This window comes from Corvus moneduloides, chromosome 4 (genome assembly GCF_009650955.1).
Source record: "Corvus moneduloides isolate bCorMon1 chromosome 4, bCorMon1.pri, whole genome shotgun sequence".
Lineage (NCBI taxonomy): Eukaryota > Metazoa > Chordata > Aves > Passeriformes > Corvidae > Corvus > Corvus moneduloides.
In genome coordinates, this window is record NC_045479.1 from 68805384 (window position 1) to 68824170 (window position 18787).

Below are 18787 nucleotides of genomic sequence, written 5' to 3' on the forward strand. Positions count from 1 at the left end.
GCAGAAAGTATTATTTGTGATGATTAGCAGCTGAAGTTCTAAATATTGATTTGCAGTACTTATGGGAAACCTATCTTTTTGGTTCTAGTCATTCGTTGTTTCCTCCCTGGTCTTTATACTTGAAGAAGTTTTTGTAGCTGTTCCATGAAAGGGAGTTTTCAAGTGGGTCTCAAATTTCAGCATTTCCATTTATTTTGGGAAAGGGGAAGAACTGAGATTGTTCTTTTTAAATTAAGGTAGTACAAAATCAATCTGATATTTACTGCAAGACAGTTGAGTTGGATACAAGGTGAATTTAAACTCTGCTTTTAAGCTATTAATAGGTGTTTTAGATATCAGTAGTATTCAGACTCTTCATTAGTCTTGCTGAGACTTGCAAGTCCTGAGGTAACCTCCACCAGAGAATTACAAAATGTTACCTCAGCTTCATACTGTAAAGGTTCTAGGAGTCCTCAAATCTGGAGCATAAGCATGTATTAACAAAATAGTTTCATACGGGTTACATGATTAATTTGGTCTTTTAAGACATGCGTGAGGCATTTGGGAATCTGGACAGATGGAAGCAAGCAGTGAATGCAGCAGATCATACAGTCTGCAAACAGGTGCACTTGATGTGTTTAGTAGTCGGGTGATTTGTTTTCCGTTTTGGTTTTTTTCAGATTCAATTTCCCTTGGTTACTCAGATGGTAAACAAAGCCAGCCCAATAAAACTTGTGTTATGTTACTGTTTCCATTTAACATCTCAAAAGTTTTTGCTCTGTTTTTTTTCTTTTGTAAAGATGTTGTAGTCAGGTGCTAATCACAGTGTAAGTAGTTAATTAGCAGGAAATCTCATTTAAGGGATTTAGTGAAAGGTCATTGTTCATCAAGAAGTGGGAAATAATTAAATTAAAGCAGTTCTAATTTAAAACCACTATGGAATCCAGTACTCCTTGCAGAACTTTGATAGTACCAGAACTAAACCTGTAATTGTAAAAAGAAGTATCTTCCAAAGTGAGTGTCTGCAGAGCTCTGAAATGTTAACACAATATATTCGTAGTGTGAAACATGGTAATTAGCTCAGGAGCTTTTCTGAGACACTCTGCTCTTAAAAAGCCCACTTGTAAAAAAGGAAGAGAAAGAGTAAGACTCTAGAATTAGATGCCTCAGACGTTTTGCTGGTTTCTCCTCATTAGATACTTCTGATATTTCTACTGGTCAAGGCAATAGGGTTTTATGCCCTGTTGTATGACTTTGTTGATATCTATAAAATGAACCTCTTTAATGTAGGATTTTATTGTGAGCAGTTGTGCTTTTTATCTGAAAAAGGATCACACTGGTTCATTTCTGTTGGACAAAATCAGACAACCAATACCAACTGACACATGGTAATAGGCATTTTTAAAAATTTTTTCTCATAGATTTTTATTTAGTTGCTGTGTATAAAATGTTAATGCAAGAAGGAAGTCAACACAGAGGAAAAAGGGTTTTCCGTAATTGACATCCCATTTTAAAACATCTGTTGATGCATCTTATTAACCTGGGTAATATACAGAGTAAAACCAAACTAAGAAGGACCTTTTAATCAGGCTAAATTAAACAGGCCAAATTACATTTGCCTTTGGAATAGTTTTTTATTTAGCTTTTGTGCAGCTGATTGTTACTTCTGAAGAGTCATCCTGTCTGTGACAAGTTGGTACCTACCCACTGAATGAAAGTGTTGGGTTTAAATTTCTGTTTCAAGCTTTGAAGTTACCAAGGGAGGAAGAATTCTCAATTTCTGGAGGAATGCCTCAGGGTTGTCCCAGTGTTTGCACATGGGCTTGTTGTTCTTTTCATCTGCATGGGGTAGCTAATAAATTCACCAGTGTACTTCAAAGTAGTGTCAGATAATGATTTAATGTTTCAGCAAAGCTTATTATATTACAAACATTTTTTAATTTAAAGAACTATTAGGAACTTGGGTGGCTCTCTAGTTTAGACTGGTACTATTCTGTGCGGATTATTTTTTTTTCTTCTCTAAAAAATCAAGGGGGTTTGGTGATGTGCCTTCAGCCTAGAAAACACGCTGTGGTCCCCTGCCATCTCTGCCTTCTGTTACCTTTTCTAGTACTGAACTTCCCAGTCCCATATTTCACCTCCCGTGTGGAAAACAGAAGAGGCAGATGTGCACGTACTTGTTCATTCACTGCTTGCTGCTCATACCTGGCTGGCAGGGTACCCTCATCTGGTTTTCCTCCTGAGTCTCCTCATTGCCCCCAGACATCCCTTCCTGGCACACGGGATTGTTGGGAAGGATGATGTTTCATGATGTTTACAAATATGGACTGTCAATGTGTTCAGTGGCTTCCTTTGCCTTTGCCAAGTGCTGAATGGGGAGGGTACAAAACATGAATACAAGGGTCATTGACTGTTAACAGAGATATTGTTTATTAAATCAGTCACAGTTTCCCAGTTTCTCCAAGACTGGGTGGATACCTTTACTGAAAGCTTCACCTGCATTTTGTAAATGGTGAGGGAAACTCATTAATCTCTAGTTTGGCCCTACTGAGAGCAGTGGAAGTTCGTGTGTAGCAGGTGATGGGTGTGTGTCTCCAGTGAGATTACCAGAGATTAGAGAACCAGACAGAGCAGACTTTCAACCATAATCTGTTTAACAGTTTATTCCACTTTTCCCCTTCATTTATCCCATCTGTCTCTTTGCTGAGTAATGTAGATCCTCGCTCAGGTGGACTGTCAGGAATACTTTCCATTAGATGAATTAACAGATTGGCAGAGGTTACCTGGCAGTTCCTGTGATGTATCTGTAATTATATTGGCTACTTAAAACCATTAATTTAGCCTGGTAAAGAGACCTTTTTTTATCATTAAAAAAATGAAATAAAATTTTAGAAATTAAGTTCTTCCAAATGTCAAAATACGATACTATCCTAGCTTAAATTGCCTAGAAGTTGGCTGTCCAGGGCTAAACTGGGTAGTGTGGGCTGCTTTCTGCACCCACCAAGTTATTCCTACTGCTGATAAAGTGAAAAACTCCATCCATGGGACAGCTGGTGCAATGTAGGTCAGCTGAGTCACCTTCTTCAGGTGCCTGTCTTCCCTGGAAAAGGATCCAATTATGCCAAGCTTAGACTTAAATACCTGACTGGCAATGCCTAATTTTAGGACAGGTTTCTTGCTGAGTCCTTAATTGGCAGCAGCATTGTCCAGTTGTTACTATTCCAGGGAGGTTTAATGTAGAGGCCCCTCATACTGCTTGTGAGTCTTTGTTCCTGATCATTGGTGAAGAAAGTGGTGGCTGATGTATTTAGAAAGAAAAGGTCACAGGCCCTTTCTTGAGCATCTGTGATGAAAACCATTGCTGGAAGTTCCTTCCGCAGGAACATCTGGAAATGCAAGTTCATGTTGTGGGGTAGCTTGGGTTTATCGAAGCTGTCGATGCAATTTAATAACTTTTTGTAATTAACTTTTTTGGAATAACTTGAGGAGTGTTAACTCTTATAGCAAAGTGTAAGTATAAATGGCAGTGAAATGTTTTTGTGTAAATTCCTCTGTAAAATTATGCACAGAAAATGTATTTAACTTTTCTTCTATTTAATTTTCTTCTGCCTGAAATCCAGAAATGTTGCAGTCTCTGGCACAGCGTCCAGCTCCAGCAAATACTAATCGTGAGCGGCGGCCTCGTTACCAGCATCCGAAGGGAGCACCTAATGCAGATCTAATCTTTAAAACCGGTGGGAGGTAGGACAATCTTCCTTTAAATGTGGTAATTCTGGTTCTAGGCAAGTAATTACCTTCATAATTGAAACAGATAATGATCTCTGTATTGAATGCATTGGGCAGTTGTTTTTATTCTAAAGAATTCTCTTAAAATGCCACCAGTGTTTTGTGCTTCTGACACAGTGTCTGTATCTCCTTGACAGTTTGGAAGCCAAAAGATTATTTTTCAATTGTGAAATGGCTGGCAGAATCTGAGCCTCTTTTTGTAGGGGAAAAGATGCAAGTCTGCTTGAGGGGGAGAGATTTGGGGTTTTTTTTAAGTATCTGCAGAAATTCCCTTTATGCTCTTTCTGTTGTGAATTTGACAGCTATTCCTCTGTATTTGATGCTCTGAAGGGAAAGTAAATATAGCAAAGGTGGGGAAGGGGGAGGAGAACTTTCAATTTATGGTATGCAGGAGCGTACCTAAAACCAGCATTAACATGAGAAGAGTCATTCCAGTTTGTTTAATAGTTGTTCTGAGGTGTTAGTATGTGTCTTTTCTCACTCAGAGTAAGCTGGCAAGTAAACCATTAAATTAGCCCTGTAGCACACATTTGAATAGACAGAGTTTTGGGTGAAATGCAGACTTGCTTTCATGTTTCTCTTTCTTTGCAAGTTCATTTTGAAGGTGGATTGATAGGAGCAGCAACTGGGAAGGGACAGTTTATCTCTTAATGGGTCTGTCTTTGCAAGTAACTTAATGTAATGTACTATTTCTGTGTTCTAGTAGCATTTCCAACTTCTTCATGGTACATATTTATGATTATTTGATAATGTCCTGATGATCACTCACTCCACTGAGACCTCATACAGACACTGCTTGTACAAAAAAATCTTTTTTTAAAAAGATTGTAGTTCAAAATAAATGTTTTTTAAAAATGAACCAGATGTAACTCAATAAAATGAGCAGTGCTTTCCATTTAGCTTTTTCATATCTCTGTGACCTAATGCTGTTTTAGGAATACAAAGTGTTCAGTTACACTGAATTGCCACAATACTTGCAGGTGTTTCATAAATAGCTGCAGCCTTTTGTTCTTTCAGGCACGAGCTGCATGCTGCAGTTATTCTTTAAATAGAGCAGCCAGACCAGTAGATGTGACATCTGTAGATTTCTTTTAAATTATTTTCTTTAGAAAACTTTTTATATTCTGATGTTATCGGGAAAATATCATTTAGGATTTCTCTGTGGAGTAGGTCAGATGTTGTCCAGCAAACAGTTTGAGTAGTGTTTGCTTACTCAAGTGCCATGGACTTGCAGTTCTGATGTAGTTTGGTGTGATGGAGTTTACCCTTTGTTCCTTTTAATCCATAAGCTCCTTGGAACAGAGACCAGGTTTGTTTGAGCAGGTGTATTTATTTATTGTGTACTGCAGTGCTCTGCTGGGCAGTCATGCATTGGTTGAGCCATCTCAGCCTGCAGTAAGGGAATAGTACTTTTCTCAACTCCATTTATTTACTGGAGGCTGTGGGTCCACCAGTGGCTTCCCACTAGCACAGATTGTCTGTTGCCTACATTTTTATAGAGCCTCTGATTTATAGGATATATTGAAAATTGTCTTCTGACTTTAAAGGTTGCTCTGCCGTCTGTGCCCAGACCCCCCTCATGCTTTGTTAAAAAATTACCCTGTGGATTCTGAGGATACTGGAGGATCTATGTGAGAGCAGACAGGAACTGAGCTGTTAATTTTAATACCTGTTTAGAGAAGGTTTCACGTTCCTACCTCATAGAACCAACGTGTGCAACACAGATGGTCTCGCTTCCTTAAGTACACTGTGTTGTATTGTTGCTGCTTCTTTGTACATGAGCACAACTGAAATGTTAATATCTTGCAAAATAACTCAAACTTACTGGAAATAATAGTTTGCTGCTTTCTTTAAGGTATGCAGCTTTTTTATTTTAAAGTTCTTGAGTTTAGGGATAATCGGAGCAAATAAATCTCCTGTTTGATTGCACAGTAATGTACAATGTGACAGGTTCTGATAGCTGAGGTAGGGATGAGGCCTTTCTTGCATTTCAGGTAGTGTTAAGAGCAGAGAAATTGATTTGTTGTTTTTACCTTTGCTTTTGTGTTGCTAAACATGCCCTAAGCACTGTGTTTCGAAAACCTTTTAGGAAGTTAAATCCAAATCTACCTATTCTAACAGTTAATTTCAGAAATTAATGAAGGCAGCATTGGGTTCTTCCATATATTTTTGGCCTTGATCACTAAGCAATTAGCCCTCCATAAATTTTTAAAAAAATATAAATCTTTTGCAGTTTTAACTTCATTTCTCCTCTCTTAATGTCTTTGTTCTGTAAAGTAAATGCGGTGAGATTTACAGGTTTTGTCAGATTTCTTATTATTTAGTATGTGCAAAATGCTGGATCAAAAATGGGAGTTTATTCCTGCTTGTTTGAAATTGCCTGCTTGTATTGCCTCGGGTTTTGAGACCTGCTAATCCTGTAAGGAGGAGGTTCTTTCTGGGACTCGTACATTTAAGGCTGACTGGCCTTAAAGATAATTTACTGTGACTCCATTTAAAGTACAGTTCCTTGATTTGCTTCAGCAGAACTGGGAAGAAAACAATTTTCTCTCTTGCCTCCAGTTCTGTAGCATTTGTGTGTTAAGAGAGGCCTTTGGCTCTCAGGCTATTAAACTGCTACCTTCAGGAAACACAAAATTTACTAAAGTAATTTTTTTGGGTGATGGGATTATTATAAAAATAGAATTTTATAGTTATTAACAGCTTCTTAAAAAATAAAGTGGTTTTCCTTTGTTTAAGATGATTGCGATCCATTAAATGGCTTGGTTTTAAAAGTGAAATGAAAATAACCACATTATATAAAATCTATTTAAAAACATTGATTATCCAGAAAGTCAAGTTTCTCCCTGTAATTATGTCTTATGTTCAGAAGCGGGGCCTTACCAAGGATTTTATCTTGTTAAACCTCTCCTTATTAAAAGCAGTAACCTCAAAATTCGTTGCTGTTTTGAAAGTATAGTAAAGAAGGGCCTGCCTGTGCCCAAAGTTCCCCTGGGGATGCAGGTACAGGCTGGCAAACCAAATCATATTCAAGTTAAATGGTGATTTTAGGTCTCCTGTTTACATCTTATTTCTCTTTAACCCATTTAATAAAGAAAAATGAAGCATAACAGTAATAACAGGATGCTGGGATTTTATTAGCTAAATTTTCTCATCATAAAGAGTATTGCATTAATGCTGAAAAATCAGAGTTTGGATAATATGGAGAAATATGAATTTAACATGATTTCCCATTTCATCTACTGGACCAACATAATTCATACATCACCTGTCATGAAGCTGATGCATTGACAATACTGTTTTATGAAGCTTTGAATTCACTTCTTACTGACATGAGCCTTTCAAACACAGCTAAGAAATTGCAACCTCCCTTTTCAGCTGTTTCATGGGAGGAAAGCAAAGGGAGGAATATAGGAGCAGGGGGTGCTCCAAACCCTGCAGCTGCCTCTTCTGGTGGACTGCACTGGAGCTGAACCAAAAAGAATAAGAAAAGCTTCAGGTGATTGCCTTGGCAGAGTGGTGCTTGTTGAGCTCTGCAAGCTGGGTGTGAGTCTAACCCAGACAGCAAAGTTGGAGAGACACCTGGTCACAGTTCAGTTTAAGAGGGAATGGAAGGCACAATTGTATTTATTAGGCATGCTCAATTAGAAAGACTCCTGTGTTTAAAAAAGTTCTCTCAATATAAATAATAACAACTACCTACCAAAAACGTCTGCAGCTTTGTGGCCCTCTGGAAACCAACTACCAGTCCCCAAAACACCTCCCTGCTCCCAACCCACTCTGCACACTGACTTAGATTTCACTTTGTCAGAGCATTTTGTTTTTGATGGATAGATGAGAATATAAAATAACTTGCAGAAGTTAAGATTCTCTTACTTAGGTGAGTCCAGCTTTTGTGGTTTATTTGAATTTGTGATGTTCACAGTATGGAATGTGATAAGTCAGATTTGATAGGTTTTTAATGGGCACTTTGGTGTTTTCTGTTTCTTGATCATGGTTTTGGATGATTAGGGGAGAGAGAGAGAGAGAGAGAACAAAGAGCATCGAAGCTGAGATTAGTTGAGAAAAGCAAAGCAGGGAGTGAGTTGGGAGAGGAGGTGTTTGGAGCCAAAAGTTTGTGAGGAGATTTGTGAAGAAATGCAGCACTGCAGAAATGCAGGGTGTTGTGGATTGGAGGACATGAGGGGATTAGGGACAAGTATGAAATCCAACTTCAGAGGTCTCACATGTCCGGAAATAAAGTGATTTTTGTGATCTTGTGATGTCAGCAACATGCAGAAAGGAGTTGATCATTGATATTCTCCTGGGCACTTCTCTTTAAGCTGTAATGTTGTCTTCCTGACTGAACTCTCCCAGCTTCACCCGTGCCATGGATCTGTGATTATTTCATACCTTGTAGTGTGATGTTTGTGTTTTCATGGCTTCCAGTTTTCTACTCCAGCTATGGTTTGTTGCAGATGTTTTGTGTATTTCCCAGTCATAGGTAGGCAGTGTTAATGTTAAACAGTGGCATGAGAAGCCGACTGTATGAATTTCATACAAATTAATAACTGTGTCAGTGGCAGGAAGGGGAGTGTGGGAGGAGACTGCAAAGAATTGATCCATTTTACACATGGAGCTCAAGATGGTTTTAATCTGATTTGTGTACTGAGTTTGACCTTGCTAAATACAGGTTTGGATCAAGTGTACTAGTTTGGACTCAAGTGCGAAATACCTGGGTTGGGAAAAACTACTGTTACTATTTTTGGCAACAGCACCTTGCTGTACTCCCCTGAAACAGGGATCTGCTACCAGCGTGCCCTGGTAGCTGCTGGTTGGAGTGAGAGTCATTTTGACCAAGTTGGAGACATGCAGCCAGTCCCAGCCTTTTTCTTTCCCTCCCCATCAGCAGTATAATTATTTTTTTAAGAGGAGATGGAGAGGTAAAAGCATGATCCTGCAATTCAGTGATGTCTCTCCTCGGTTGTAACATTCTGCAAGTGAGATGTTAGTCTGCTGAATAAATAAAAATTTAAGTTCCTTTCTATTGAAAGCACATATCCAGTGCTCCTGATACTGAGTGTGCCACAAAGAATTGGAATATTACATTTTATGACACTAAAAGGTGGTTGAAACCAAATAATAGAAACAGTGCTGCAGTGAGTTCTAGTGATCCATTGGCTTGGACTTCCTGGCAAAAATACACAGCATTTTTATATAAATACTGGATATTAGAACAAAGCAACACATACAAATACAAAATTAGTGTGAAAGCTTCATCTGGTACAAGAGATGCAGAAGTTACTATGTCCAGTTAACATATCTGTAACATTTTTCTTGCAAGATCTTCAGTAAAAAACAGGTTTAGATGAAATGACTGTTCAGCAAACACTGAAGGTTTATGCGCTGATGTAAAGAAACATGAGCTATTGTGTTTACATGGTGAAAAACCTGGGTGTGCAGCCCTGGAGCTTTCTTGGAATTGTAAATGTTGAAGTTTTATTTTACTGTGTATTATTAATTTTAATTTGCAGCCTAAAATCAGCTGAAAATGAGCTCAGATACAGTAACAGCAGTTGTGCTAAAGTTAGTGTCGCTGGGGTAGCCTTACTGCCGCATTGCCCTGGTCTTGTTGAATCCCCTGCTGACAAACTGGTGTCATTCTTAAATGCATTTGTATGTTCTTAAGAGAATTAAATGTGACTTTTTGTGGGTAGGGATGTGTTTCATTAACAAGGGATGGTGGAAGATTTTAATGCACCTGTCGACCCTTCAAAAAGGTTCTAACCAATAATTTACCTGTAGAAAGCCCTTTGTAACGTTTTTGCAGAACTTCTAAGCATTAAGAAACTGCACAGAAACATGAAAACTATTTACAATAACTCTTTTTTTTCAACAAATTCACAGCTCAGCTGTGTGCTTCAATAGTTCCGCATCTCATCTGGGATGATAAGGTGCAGATTATCCCCCTGCTTTTGTCTGGTGTGGCCTTTTGAAATGTTTGTGCAGAAAACAGAAATATGTAACTTTCTGTTAGAGGGTAAAAGAGTATCAGAATGAGTGGCAGCTTCTTTCAGGGGCTGCTCACCCACAGAGTTCTGGGCACCACAGGCTGAACTGATCCCTCTCTCCGCTCTTCCCGCAGGAGACGTTGATCCAGCCGCCAGTGTCATTTCATTAGGTCCTGTATCTCTGGTGTTGTGGAGTCCTCCAGCGATTAAACGAGAGCAGTGGACACATCTCAGCATGTCAGTCTAGAGCGTTCAGAACCGAAACTTGGGACAGGCTGGGGCCGTGGGGCGTGAAGAGCAGCCTCCCCTCTCCCTCCCCACCCCCCCCCAAAAAAGCTTTTTGTTATGGGAACCGTGTTGAGGGTTAATCTTCTCATAGGAGCAGAAGCAAACGAGCGAGATGGGGAACTTGACCTGCGAGCAGCTCGGTGAGAGCCGGGAGCAGCCTGGAGTTCAGACGATGACACCGGAACGGGAAAGGCCTTTGGCAGCGCAGCGTGCAGGGAAACAAAGCTCTGAACTCGCCGCAAGTTACGTTGTCTCCGACTCGACCACTTGGTGTTGGAAGGATGTTCTTTGGGGGCTGCAAATCTACAGTAGAAAAGCATAGAGCAAACAGAAGAAAACCCTGCCGAGTAGGATAACTTCTCAAACACTCCTCAGCAAAGACGTTCTTGGTTAAGGAAGAGCCTTTTGCTGCCAGATGTGCCAGAAAGGGGGTGGGGAGGGGTGAAAAACTGAAGAGCCAAGGAGGTAAAGTGTCTGTTAAGGTTTGAAATAGAAAGTGAAGTTGATGAACACAGGGTGTTGACTCGTACTGCTTGGAACAGCCTGACACCAGCCTAAGGACAGGGATATAGTTGAGCCCATTGTATGTATCATTGAAAACCAAAACGTGCCAGTCAGCATAACAGGAGGATGGCAAGGAATGGATCCAAATATATTGTTGATCTTCATGGGTTGATAAGCCTCTGTGTCTATTGAAACAAACAAAAAGTTTAAAAAAAAAATTTAAGTCTGGAAACAAGTAGAATTTTTATTTTTTTCTAAGTAGAAATGAGGTTTCTTGGTCTGTTTCTGACAATCTTGTTATTTATTAGCATAGGATTTTGTTTGCTTTCAGATAGAGGTAGTTCATTGAGTTAAGGAGCCCATCTGTATGTTACTTCTAATTCTTTTTTCTAGCTCTTTTAAAATCCTTTTTACCACTGGTTTTGGTTTTTGCATGTAGGAAGAGAGACTTGTAAAATTGTAACATTTCATACAGAAATGCCGCCCGATCTTCACCAGCTTCAGAAATCTGACCTTTGCCAATGCTGCAATAAAGTGTTGTAATTTAGAGTCTGTGTCTGCCTCTTGACATTCAGTTTGTTCTTTGGAAATGATGTTTTGAAGGGTTTGTAGTGTATTGTGGGCTGTAGTTTGGACAGGAATCCCAGGTCTTTGATTCAAGTCTTATGTGATTTTTTTCATATTGTTTTCTTTCCACATGAAATTCATAGGTATGTTTATTAATCACATTTGTGACTCCAAGCTCCTCCAGAAATGTCTCCTACACCAATATCCACTGCTCAGATGTAATTTCCACTTCCCCAAAGAACAATGCCTACCAATTCCTAATAGCAAATTCAGCATCTAATTGTGGTTCAGGCTAGAGTCAGCTTCCTTTTCTCAACATGCTGCTTAGTTTCAAAAGCATTTAATTTATCCAGATTGAGTAACTGCATAAAAATAAAACATTAGCTCTGTTTGGTATGTGTCAATCCAATGCCTTGGATAGAATTGGGATCAATAGAAATGTCTTTATAAAATTATTTGCTAAAAATAGTTTAGGGTCAGCTGAGGATTTTACTGACTTCAGGCTGAAATCAAAAAACAGTTCAGTGGAACCTTTTGAATTTCAGTCTTAAAATTAATTATTCTAATGTTGTACTGAATAAAACCCTCAAAGATCATTGTGAGTGAAATAATCAGGGTTGAATGTACAGGGGCAAACTTTTTAGCAGGGCCTGTTGCAGTAGGACAAGGGGTGATGGTTGTAAACTAAAAGAGTTAAGTTAGACTTAAATTAGATATAAGGAAGAAAATTTTTACAGTGAGGGTGATGAGACACTGGCACAGATTTCCCAGAGAGGTGGTGGATGCCCCATGCCTGGAAATGTGCAATATTTCAACCTGATGTATTTGAAGCTGTCCCTGCTCATTGCAGGGGTGTTGAACTGGGTGACTTTTAGAAGTCCCTTCCCTTCCAACCCAAACCATTCCATGGTGTACAGAAAAAACCCCAATTTGCGTCCTCTTTATTCTTTGCCTTGCCATGTGCTGAGCCCCACACCTCGTGGTGTGGCTGGATGCTGGTCCTGCTTCTTGCACAGCAGTTTCACCGCCTGATCCACGTGCAGGCTCTTGCTGCAGGGGTTGCATGACTCCCTCTCATGTCTTTAGAATCCTTTGCCTTCCCTTAGAGGGTGTTTAATTAAACTTGTTGGGTGTGCAGCCTGGGATTGATACTGGAATGGAGGAATAGCCTCTGTTTTGGTCAGTGTCTGTTACCTATGAATATTGCTGCTTTATCCAGATTACAGAATGTTTTAATTAATGAAATTATGTTTAATGTCATTGCTTCTCTTTCCCTGCAGTGCAGTGACCCACAGGTGTGTCAGGTCACTGGGGAAGTCGTCCCAAATTCAGCCTGTGGCACTGTTGGATGGGGCAGAGGATGTTCCCTGGGGAGCCTTTCTCATGGGGTGCTGTTGAAGGTGCCCTTGCAAAGAGCGTTTCAGCAGGAGGAACACTGCCTACAAGAAGGAGTTAAGTCTAGGAAAACATTTGTAGATGAAGGAGAAACTGTTTCATGTCCTTGATTACGTAAAAGATTTCTGTTATCTTAATGTTGTGTGGAAAGAATTTGGGCTAAAGTCAGGCCCTGGCATTCAGAGTTGTCGTCACTGATGTGAGGCTCCTGGAGCTGACAGACAAAATGTGCTGTAGGTTTGTATTCAACAATTGTGCCTCAGTTTTTGATGGTAACTTCTCTTCCTACATCTCTCAAGCCTCTAAAGCTTAAGGCAGGGACTTGGGGGAATGAAGTCCTTCCTATCACAGGAGACAGGTTTGTGACCACCTGAGGAACCTAAATGTGCCTGAATCCCTGTAACCCAACACGATGGGTCTGAGGCCATCCCAGGCTCCTGTGAGGGGGCTCTGAGCAACCTGGTCTGGTGGAAGAGGTCCCTGCCCATGGCAGAGGGTAGAACTGGATGAGCTTTAAGGTCCCTTCCAACCCAAACCATTCGATGATTTATGGTGCATCACTTGAAAGCCTGTTGGAGCTAAGGTGCTGTGTTGGCCCTTGCTCTGGGCTGGAGCCAGGGTGGCTGGGAAGCTCTGAAACTGGAATTTGACCCAGGAATATCAGTACTCACAGGCAACACCTTGAACTCCAGCTGGTGCTATCGGGCACCTTTCTCTACCCGCAATGATGTAACGTGATAAAAGAAAATAAATCTTCTTTGTGAATTGCTGAGTTTGCAGACTTGCTACTGTAATCTCAACTTCCCAGGCCTTCAGCATAAGAAATCTGTGGGGCTGTTTCTGTTATGCAGATACAAATATAAAGCACATCGATGCACATGTGCCACAGCACACACAATCTTATGTATATTCAGGCTGAGAAAACCACCCCTATCGTGGAGTCTGCCTGCTTTCCTCAAGCTCTCAGCATTTGCCCTTTGGCTGTTCTGGCAGAGCAGTCACTGTGTGCTTGGCAGGGCAGCAGGATGAGCTGTGAGGAGCTGCTGTGTCCAGCTGGGGCGCTTTGCTGACACGGTTGTCTCTTTGCCTCACATGATGGAGCACGTTTGACTCCAGTAAATGCAGAGCTGAGCAGAAGTGGGGAACAGCCCTGGGTGGGCATTCCCAGCCCGGCAGATCCATGTGCGATCTGCACTGCTTGGTGGGACCACGGTGGGTCAGGAGGTGTAAATGAAGGTGGATAAATGAAAAAGTGAGTTAGAAAATGAATTACTGTTGTCCCCCAAAATGGTGCTGTAGTATGAGGACTGCATGTCCTTGCCAGGTGAGTGAATGTTTTCAAAATCAATCCATCAGTTATGATGCCAGGAGCCTGCTGTTGACCCCTTGATAAATACATCTGGTTTTTTCTCATTTTTTCCCTTCTTTGAGCTTCATCACTAGTTTGCTCCACGCTGAGGTTTTCCTCAGCCATGCACTGTTCTGCCCTGCTGAAGGTGCTCCTCTGAGGTGACACTTGGCTGTCTATTCTCAGAACTCCACTATAAATAGGGTTTTTTCCAGCTAAGGAAATCCCAGTGTACTGGGAGTAGGAAACTATTTGAGTAGGAATCAAACAAATGAGCAAATGTCAAAATATTTACTTGCATTGTTTGAACTATAAACTTTGCTTTTAAGTTATTATTGTCAGGGTGTAATTTATGATACTTGGTGTTTATGATCCTTGTTAAAAGAGCAAACAGCGTTCTGTAAAAAAGCCTCTTTCTCTCCCTCCCTCCCTCCTTCCTTCCTTCTCTTCACTACCTGGATCCAAGCCGTCAGGCACATAAAAAAATGGTTGAGACACTCAAAAAGGAAGAAGACATTTAGCTATTGCTAATGTTTATTTGTTCTTTGACATTTACCTGCCTGAAAGTCGTTTCTGTTGTGCAGGGGATAAAGGGGAGTGATGTTTGCTGCTGGGAGCAAGTCATAGTCAACAGCCCAAGAGCTTGAAAACTTTGCTGTGTTTTCCCCTTGTTTTGGGGGTGGTTTTTTCAAATTCTTAATTTATATAGATTAGGTACATACTGACACATATCTATCTGTTCATGGTGAGCTAAAAATCAGAAGTTCCTTCCTGGGAAGCAAGATTTGAATGTGTCAGTGAGGCTTTCAGAACCCACTTGGAGGGAGGTTTGGGCTCGCTGCTCTATTAATCCCATAATTAAATTGCTACAAGTTGCTGGAAGTTGCCTCTCTGGAGTGATGGAAGTGAAGATACCCAAGCAGTGAGAGGGAGCTCAGAGGCAGCTTTGGCTGTTCTTATCTGTGCTCTGAGCAGCTTTTCAAGTGGTGATGGAAGCTCTGGCTGCCTCCTTGGGCTCAGGGCAGGAAGAGCCTTTTCCTGGGAGGAAGACACAGCTTCAATCCACTTCTCTCTGGGAATTCAGCTGAGCTGTTCCAGGCAGACGCCGGTTCCTCATCCCTCCTGTGGCAGACTCTTTTCCAGTAGAAAGATGGACACAGCAGCAGGACTTAGTCTAACACCCCCTTTCCTACTGAAATGCCCAAGAGGGGTAAATAAACCAAGTTTATTATTCAGATTGGTCCCAAATCCCACACCCATGAAAACCAGGGGTTTATTACTGGCTGTGAGTCTTAGCTAATGTAAAATCAGAGCAGCTTTTGGGTTCAGAGAAGGCCTCACTGTTGCTGCAGGGTGACAAACTGCAGAGGCCGGCACAGAGCTGAGGAGTTTGTTACAGGATGCACCAGGAATTGCGTTGCTGGGCACACAGTGCCCATTTCCTGAGCTCAAGCTTGCTGGAAAACTCATGCCATAAATAAAAATTAAACCTGATCAGGCAAACCAAAATCCATTTAGGAGGCAGGAAATGTTCCACGGTAATGAAGTTTGTGTTGTGAAGCCTGAAGACCCTGTGGATCCTCTGCTGTTGTGCAGGGCTGGATATTGGAAGTAGAAATGTGCTGACAGCCGTTTCCTAATAGATGTTTAAGTATGAAGAAATAATCTCCCCTCCTGCCACAACAGCTTGTAGGAATACTGTTTTCCTTCTGGTGTCATTCCACCCTCTGAGCATCAGTACAATGGGAGGCTTATCTTCATTAATCAGAGTATGAACAACAACTGGCACACGTGAGGCTGAGCTTCCAGGCTGCTGGATTTTCTCCTAGGTTGGCAAGGAAATGCTACCAAAGGGGCAGGTGTGGTGGTGGGAGAGGAAGGGTGATTCAGGATTAGTCCATAAGCCTGGAAACCAGAAGGTCAAGCTCATCTCTGCTCTTTTTCCTTGGCTTAATGTCATTGCCCTTGTTTCCCAGCTGGGAAATGCAGCCCTTGCCCTTCCTTGTGGGAATGGAAAGCAAGCAGAGAGCAGATAAAAAAATTATACAATTTTCTGATGCTGACAGTAACAGAAGCTCAGGGAGTTAAGAGCTTCCTTTGAAATTATGGGAAAAAATACATCATGAACAGTTGAGGGTGAAGTTGCCCTCCCCAGCCCTGTGAGGAAATGAGCAATCCTGTCCTAACAGAGAGCTCCAAGGCTGAATCAGAGAGGGAAGGGACTTGCATGGGAAGCCCCAGCCAGCAGTGAGAGGAGGATGCTGTGACAGCTGCCCTGGGCACGAGTTGGGCTGTGCCCAGCAAGGAATGGGGGCTCCAGGGCTCTGTAGTTCCATGCTGGCTCTCCAGGCTCAGGGAGGACGCTCACAGGATGCTGACACAGCTGCACTGAGCTGCTGAGCCCTCCTGGGCTGAACAAGGCCTGGCTTAAGGACATGGGACCTCTCAAGGGTCTGTGTGGGGCTTTGGCAGGGAACGTGAAGACACTGGGAGGGAGGTGTGCACTTACTGGGAGAGCAGGGATGTGGTTTTGTGCATCACCTCACAGAGAAGTGTGATGTTCAGCAGTAACCCCTGAACCAGTCATGCCCCAGCTCTGGCTGGTGTCTGGGTGAAACATTCCTCGGCAGCCCCAGCCCTGGGCTCTTGGTCTGTCAGTCAGAGGCTTTTCCAGTAACTCCTGTGATTTTCCATTTGCAAAACAGGAAAGGGAGAGGAGGGATGTCCTGGCTCCTCTGCTACAGCAGTGCCCTGGGAAGGCAGACTCACTGTTCAGTGGGATGAAAGGCACTGCTGAGCTGCACTTCCCACCCCCACCTGCTCCAGGTGCCTCTGAACTCCACACGGGGCTGATAGCAAACAAATCAGGAGAACTCTGCAATAGATAAGGTGAGACAACCCTTTCCTTCTGCCCAGTGCAGTGTTTAGTGCTCAGGTGGCTGCTGGGGCACGTGGCAGGGGCTGAGCTGGTGGGAAGGGCGAGTTTAGAGGGTGGACAGGGTCACGCTGCTGTGGGATCGGTGTGGACGCTGAACTGGGTGCAGCAATCACCAGGGGAGGACTAAAGCCAAAATCTCTGAGGGACCTTGAGCAGCAGCTCAGCAGAGTCCCTGGCTGGCTGTAGCACAGGCTTTGGGAGTTGGAGCTGCTCCCTGACACAGTGGTCAAGCCAAGGATTTTATGTATTTATTTTCTTTTAAATTAAAACCTTTAACATACCTTTTTTAAAAAAAATGATAGGGACACCCCCCCCCCCCCCCCCCCCAAAACTTTGCCCTTCAGGTGAGGAGACTGTAGCAGCTGCATTTGTTTGTGATACAGAGACACCCCTCTGAGAAGAAAATAATGCCCTGGGTAAGAGTGCCTCAGCAGCTTTGGGAGCCACTCAAAATTAGTTTGTGATTCCTGGGGCTCTGTGAAACATTCATTAAAGCTCGGGGGCAGGTGCAAAGACCCATGAACAAAAGAGAAATTGAAGCCGCACCTTCAAGCCTGCCAGCTGGTTTATCTACCACTCCTCGTGCCTGCTCAGTTTAATCCCAAAGTTACTGAAGCCTCTCCTGGTGTTCTTTCTTCGGCCAGTTGGAAGTAGCAGCAGGTACTTATGGCCCAATGGAAAATAATCTTTCCTAGCAGCTCCCTTGAGGTAAGAACACATCTGATCATTTGGTGATGTAGTCAGGGATGCACTGAGGACTTTTTAAGGAAGGCATTTCCTCATCAGGGAGGAGTCACCTCACATGGGAGGAGAAGCCCCGTTCTGGGGGAAGAAAAAATACAAAACAAAACCAAAACAGACAAGACAAGGGCATGTTCCTTTGGAAGGGTTTGGCTCCATCCAGTCTAAGGACCTTCCTTACCTCAGAGGAAAAGATATTTATAGTTTGGGAGTCAACACCAGGATGAAGACTTGTCTCCCTTTGCCTCTATGGGATGCAGGAATTGTCTGAAAGCAAGAGCAGGTGGAGCGCTGATGACAATACAAAGGTTAAAACCTAAGGCATCACTGCCTCCCTACTCCAAGGCCATTTGTTTGTAGCTGCCTCCAGAGCAATCCCACTGGAGCAGGTGTTGCTGTGCCTCCCTGGCTCCCACTCTGCCAGCTAAGGAAGGGCTGTGATTTTTTGGGTTGACCTACACAACACTTTGAGCTTGTGCAGCAGAGCTGTAAGTTACTCCTGCTCAGGCCCAAACAGGACTGAAAACCTGCCCAAGTTGCTGGGTCAAAACTACCACCTCCCTTCAGCCTCCAGCCTTCCCTGATCGCTCTATGGATAACACTCTCTGAAGTTGTCTGTTCTAAAGGGAGAAACCAAATTCCGTGTCTGTGTGTATAAAAGAGGAGTAAAAACATCAAAAGCTTCATCCCCACGCTGCAGCCACTTGAAAGGCTGCAGGTGCTGGGCAGCTGTGAAGTTTCACCTCCAGCACAGGTGAGGCACTAGAACCTCCTTTAAGTTTCATTACAGATTGAGCCAGGTTAAATTCTCTCCCTCTGGCTCCAGGCTGGAGCTGGACACAATTACAAAAGGGCACCTGCCCTGCCGTGGCTGAGACTCATAGCTGAGCCCTGAGGCAGTCCCGGAAAGCTTGGAGACAAGGCTGCTGCATCTGCTGATGCTTTCTGGCTACCAGCACATCCAGCCTCAGGGATAAAAAAGTAGCTCAAGCAAATGGGAAATATTTCTTTTTGCTAGAGTGATTTCTGTTCTCTCTTTCGTGACACATGATATTTGGACAAATGCTCAACACCACCTGAATACTTACCACGAAATCCTTCTTCAAAAGACAGAAAGGCAGCAAACACAGATGCACGTGCTCAGAAGGGATGGGTAGGAATGTTCTCTGACAGGGAACTTTGCCCTGTGCCACAAGGAAGACTTCCACATTCAGCAGGACCACCCTCACTCATGGTTACAGCCTTGGAAAC

General features: G+C 42.5%; 1 protein-coding gene across 2 annotated transcripts in view; it reads left to right on the plus strand.

Moving 5' to 3' along the window:
* UPF2 (UPF2 regulator of nonsense mediated mRNA decay) overlaps positions 1 to 11096 on the plus strand; it is a 52988-nt gene extending 41892 nt beyond the window's left edge. For both annotated transcript variants that reach the window (XM_032106316.1, XM_032106317.1), the window contains exons 21-22: positions 3600 to 3720; positions 9890 to 11096. In XM_032106316.1, the coding sequence (XP_031962207.1) occupies positions 3600 to 3720; positions 9890 to 9899 (131 nt within the window). In that variant the 3' untranslated portion in view covers positions 9900 to 11096. The remainder of the gene's footprint in view (positions 1 to 3599; positions 3721 to 9889) is intronic.
* The last annotated feature ends 7691 nt before the right edge of the window (positions 11097 to 18787 follow it).